Source organism: Gavia stellata, chromosome 23 (assembly GCF_030936135.1).
Source record: "Gavia stellata isolate bGavSte3 chromosome 23, bGavSte3.hap2, whole genome shotgun sequence".
NCBI classification, from domain to species: Eukaryota; Metazoa; Chordata; class Aves; order Gaviiformes; family Gaviidae; genus Gavia; species Gavia stellata.
The window spans coordinates 12310766-12316072 of NC_082616.1; the positions used below are offsets into that span (position 1 = coordinate 12310766).

The window sequence follows — 5307 nt, forward strand, 5'->3', positions numbered from 1 at the left end:
CCGGGCACAGCAGGCGACAGGGGGCGCCCCGCCACCGCTTTTAGCCGGCGGGACGGGCCCCTCCCGGCGGGGGCGCGGCCGCTCCCCTCGCTTTTGGGGGTCCCCCCTCCCGGCGGGGGCAGCCCCCCGCGGGTCATGCCCCGACCACCCCCCCGATCCCCTAAATGCGGGCAGAAACGGGCTGGGGGGGGGGGGGGGAGGCGGGCTGCCGCTGTCGCGGCGGCTATCGCGATAGGAGCGTGCCCTCCCGGCGCCGGGGGGCGTTTTCGCTTGGCCGTGGCTGCGGAGGGTGCTGGAGCGCGGGGCTGAGGCCGGCGGGGGGTGTCGGGTCCCTCCCGGGCGGGGGGAAAGCCTGCTCTCCGCCGGCCGTGCGCCGGCAGCGGGAAAGTGCCGCCAGCCTCCGCCGGGCCATGGTTTGGGGCTTTTTCCCCCCGCTGGGGAGCGACACATACGGAAGTAAATAAATGAACGAAAAAATCGGCGGTTTCTGGGGCTGTTTTGAAGGGGGGCGGGGATCGGCGGGGATCCGTGACACGGGCAGAGCCGAAGCCCCGGCGCGGTGCAGGCGGCCGGGGCCGTGCGCGGGGGGGGGGCAGGCAGGGCTGCTGCCGGGGGGGGCATGGCCCCGGCCCGGGGGGCGTGTGGAGGTGGAGGGAAGCCCCCCGCGCCCTCCTGCCGGGAGGGGCCCGCGCTCGGTCCCCCTCCGCCGGCGGGACCCCGCCGGGAGCCGACGTGCCCGCAGCGCCGATGGGGCGGGCGGCGGAGCCGGGCGGGTTTCGGAGCCGGCTGATTTCTGTCGTCCGTCTGTCCGTCCTTCCTTCCTCCTTTCCCCCCTCCCAGGCTGCCGGGCGCCTCGGCAGCGGGAGCGGCGGCGCTGCCCCGACGGCGCCCACCGGGCCCCCGCAGCGCCCGGCCCGGCGCCGGGGGAGCCCCCGGGCCCCGACGGGCGCTTCTCCCGCGCCGCCCCCCCCCCCGCCCTCCCTGTTTGTTTTAGTTACCGATTTGTTGTAGGTACCTGAGCCGGAGCCCGGGAAGAGCCGGAGCGGCGGCTGCCGCGCCCGCCGACGGGGCAGAGCCGCGGCACGGCCGGGCGGGCGGCGGCCTGAGCCCGGGGCCGGGGGCTCCGCCGAGCCGCCGCGGGGAGCAAAGGTGCGTGGGGCTGGGCTGGGAGCTGCCCCCGCGGGGCTGCGGGGGGGGCACAGCTCCCGGCGGGGCTGCGGGGGGGAGGTCGGCTCCCGTCGGGGCTGCCCGGGGCGGGGGGGTGTGATGGAAATGGGCTCCCACGGGATCCCCCTGCAAAGTCGGGGGGGAAGCCGGGTACGGGGGGCGGGGGGGGCGTCCCGGCGCCCCGGGGTGCTGCCGGGCCCCCCGTGCTCGGCGGCGGGGTGCGGATAGGTGCGCGGGGGGCCGCGGAGGAGCCGCTCCCGCCTAGGTGTGAGCTGATTATTCAAATGGGCAGCCGAGGACCTGGGGATTGGAGGCTCGCCCGGCCGCTCCGTGCTATATCTTTCGAGCACGCATGTCACTGCAGCACTTGTCCTCCTCCTCCTCTTCTTCCTCCCTCCTCCCTCCTCCTCCTCCGGCTCCTCCATCGCCTCCGGGCGACTCTTCGCCGCGAAGCACTGCGAAAACCCACCCAAGGAGCAGCAGCGAAAAAAAAAAAACCCCAGCCCCAGCGCCGCTCCGTTCCCCCCCCCCCTTCCTCCCTCCCTCCTCTTCCTCCTCCTCCAGAGGCTCCGACGGAGGGGAGGGAGGGCTGGGGACTTTTTTTTTTTTTTTTTTTTTTTTTTTTTTTGGGTTGCTCTCTGTCGTCGTTTGTTGTGGCTGTTAAATTTTAAACTGCCATGCACTCCACTTCCAGTATGCTGGGAGCGGTGAAAATGGAAGGCCATGAGCACACGGACTGGAGCAACTACTACGGGGAGCCCGAGGTAAGGAGGGGGGCCGGGGCTCCGCCGCCCCCCGCCCCGGCCCGCCCCGGCCCCGGCCGGGGTCCCCCCGCCGTGCCAGCCCCGGGAGAAGGCGAACTGGGGCGCCCGGTGCCGGCTCGGGGCTCCCCGCTGGCTGCGCTGCGGGCAGGGCTGCGCCGGGCGCGGGCAGGGGCGCGGCGGAGCGCGGGGGCAGCGCGGGTGGGGGGCCCGGGGGGCGCGGGCAGCGGGCTGCTGCCGGGCGGCGGCTCGCTCTTTTTTCCGTCCCCCCCCAGGTATTTTTCTGGCTGCGGGCAGGGATGTCCCTTCCCCTGCCTCCAGCTCCGCTTTCCAGGACGGGTCCGCCGACCTCGCTGCCGTCCCGTCTCTTTTTTAATAGATATATATTTGTTTTCATTAACGAGAAAAACAAGCCCCCCGCCCGGGATTTAACCCTTCCCGCCCCGCGGGCGCGGAGCCCCGGGGCTGCGGAGGCTCTCGCCGGCGGCGGCGATCCGGGCTGGGCTGGGGGTGTCCCCCCCCGGCTCCCCGCTCGCCGGGCTGCCGCGTCCCCGACGGGGCTACCCCCTTGCCTCCTCCCCGTCCCCCCCCCCCCAATCTCCCTCCTCTCTCTCGCTTGCCCCTGCAGAGCTATTCCTCGGTGACCAACATGAACGCGGGGCTGGGCATGAACAGCATGAACACGTACATGACCATGTCGGCCATGAGCACCACGGCCAACATGACGGCTGCCACCTCCATGAACATGTCCTACGCCAACACGGGCATGAGCCCCTCGCTCACCGGCATGTCCCCGGGCGCGGGGGCCATGCCCGGCATGGGCTCGGCCGGCGTGGCGGGGATGGGCGCTCACCTGAGCCCCAGCATGAGCCCCATGACGGGGGCCATGCCCGGCATGGGCTCGGCCGGCGTGGCGGGGATGGGCGCTCACACTGAGCCCCAGCATGAGCCCCATGGGGGGGCCAAGCGGGCTCCATGAACGCCCTGACCCCCCTACACCAACATGAACTCCATGAGCCCCATCTACGGGCAATCCAACCTCAACCGCTCGCGGGACCCCAAGACCTAACCGGCGGAGCTACACGCACGCCAAGCCGCCCATACTCCTACATCTCCCTCATCACCATGGCCATCCAGCAGTCGCCCAACAAGATGCTGACGCTGAGCGAGATCTACCAGTGGATCATGGACCTCTTCCCCTTCTACCGCCAGAACCAGCAGCGCTGGCAGAACAGCATCCGCCACTCGCTCTCCTTCAACGACTGCTTCCTCAAGGTGCCCCCGCTCCCCGGACAAGCCGGGCAAAGGCTCCTTCTGGACGCTTGCACCCCGATTCGGGCAACATGTTTGAGAACGGCTGCTACCTGCGCCGCCAGAAGCGCTTCAAGTGCGAGAAGCAGCTGGCCGCCAAGGACAGCGGCGGCGGGAGCGGGCGGTCGGGGCGGGCGGCGGGGGCAAGAAGGGGCCCGGGCAGCCCCCCAGCCAGCCCCTGGGGGAGTGGCAAGCTCCTCGGGGGGCTCCGAGGGCTCGGACCGGTGCCGAGTCCCCCGGCCAGCGCCTCGCCGTGCCAGGACCACAAGCGCGCCCTGGCCGACCTGAAGGGCACGCCGGGGCTGAGCCCCGGGGAGCCGGCGGCCCTCCCCAGCCCAGCACCATCCTGGCCCCCCCCGCACGCCGGCCTGCCCCACGACGCCCACACCTCAAGCCCGAGCACCACTACGCCCTTCAACCACCCCTTCTCCATCAACAACCTGATGTCCTCCTCGGAGCAGCAGCACCACCACCCTCACCACCACCACTCCACCACCACCACCACAAAATGGACTCTGAAGGCCTACGAGCAGGTGATGCACTACTCGGGCTACGCCTCGCCCATAGCCCGGCAGCCTGGCCATGGGGCCCGTAACGAACAAAACCGGCTTAGAGTCCTCCCCTTTAGCCGGAGAGACTTCTTACTACCAAGGTGTGTATTCCCGGCCCATCATGAACTCCTCCTAAAAGGGGCGAGGGGAGACCCTCCCCGGGCGAGGGGGGAAAGCCCCCCGGCCCCCGCTAGCCCCCTAGCAGAGCGATGGACTATGAACGCTGTCGAGCACGGTACATATATACATATATATATATCTATTTTTTTTTTTTTCCGTTGGCTCCAGATGTTTGCATCCGTTCGGGAAACAGCAGCCGTGTGTCTCGCAAGCATCTCGGCCCGCGCCAAGGGGCAGGCGTGTTGGTCATCCCCGCCCCCCCCGGCGCAAAGCCACCCGTGCACGGGGGGGCTGCGATTCCCTTGGTTTTGCCTTGCGGGGTGGTTTGTTTTGTGTGGGGAGGGGCGGGTTGGGGGCGAGGGGACGGGGAGAGGAGGGGGGTTTCTGTTGGGCTTATTTTTTTTTTTTCGTTGTCGTCGTCGCAAGGAGGTATAAATATATCTATTTTTTTGTGTGGAAGTGACGGGGGAAAAAAAACTCACAAACAAAACAAAACCCTCCTTCAGTGTGAAACCCATGCTAGTTTTGAATCCGAGGACCAAAAGTCTTGTAACGTTGTAAAAAGGGGAAAAGAGGGGTGGGGGGGGGGAAGAGAAAAAAAAAAAATACTACGGAAAAAAAAATTAAAAATAAAAAAAAAAAAAGTCAGGATAGATCGTTGTAATTGAAACAAACGCTTGATGTTACCGGGAGAGTAAAACTACTTGGATCTGATTAATTTATCGTTTCTGTATGCTTTATTTATGGCTTATAAATGTGTATTCTGGTAGCGACTAGCCAGATTTTCACAGAACTATATTAAAGTGTTTTCGGCGGTTTTCCTCCCCCTGCATCTCTGTTCCGCCGGGCCCCGCCGCTGCCCCCGGCCGTGCCGCCCCGACGGCTGCGGTGCCGGCCCGCAGCTCCCCCGCCCGTTCCCCCCGGAGGGGCTCGGCCCGGTGCGGAGCCAGCCCGGGGGGGGCGGAGAGGGGCGGCCCGGGGGTCGGCAGCCGCTGTGCCCCCCGCAGAGCCCGGGGGTCGGGGACCCCCTTTCCCTCGGGGGAGCGAAGCCCCCGCCCCCGGCGCCCCGGACGGAGCAGCGCGGCCGGCCGGACCCCCGGCCCCGCCAGCACCGGGCAGGGTTAACCGGGGGGGGCCGGGGCTCGGAGGGGCCAGCGCAGCCCTGCCCTCCCCGGGCGGGCCGGGGGCTCTCCCCGCTGCCTCCGCGGGGGGATAAACCGGCGGCGAAAAAGCGGAGGGCTCTTGATTTTGCCTTTGACCCCCCCCCGGCCGCCCCGAGCCTCACGCCCGGCCCCGGAGCCCCCCGGCCGCCCCACCGACACCCCCGGGCAGCCCGGCCGGGCTCGGTTTCATTTATTTCCCCCGCCGTAAATACCCTGCCCGTCTTCCCGACCACT

General features: G+C 68.6%; 1 protein-coding gene across 1 annotated transcript; it reads left to right on the forward strand.

Annotated features, from left to right (window-relative positions):
• Window positions 1–1844: 1844 nt before the first annotated feature.
• Window positions 1845–3926, forward strand: FOXA2 (forkhead box A2). The gene is given in 8 exon segments (XM_059828596.1): window positions 1845–1931; window positions 2557–2827; window positions 2918–2994; window positions 2996–3025; window positions 3027–3206; window positions 3208–3249; window positions 3251–3805; window positions 3807–3926. Coding segments are annotated over 8 exon segments (1362 nt in total).
• The last annotated feature ends 1381 nt before the right edge of the window (window positions 3927–5307 follow it).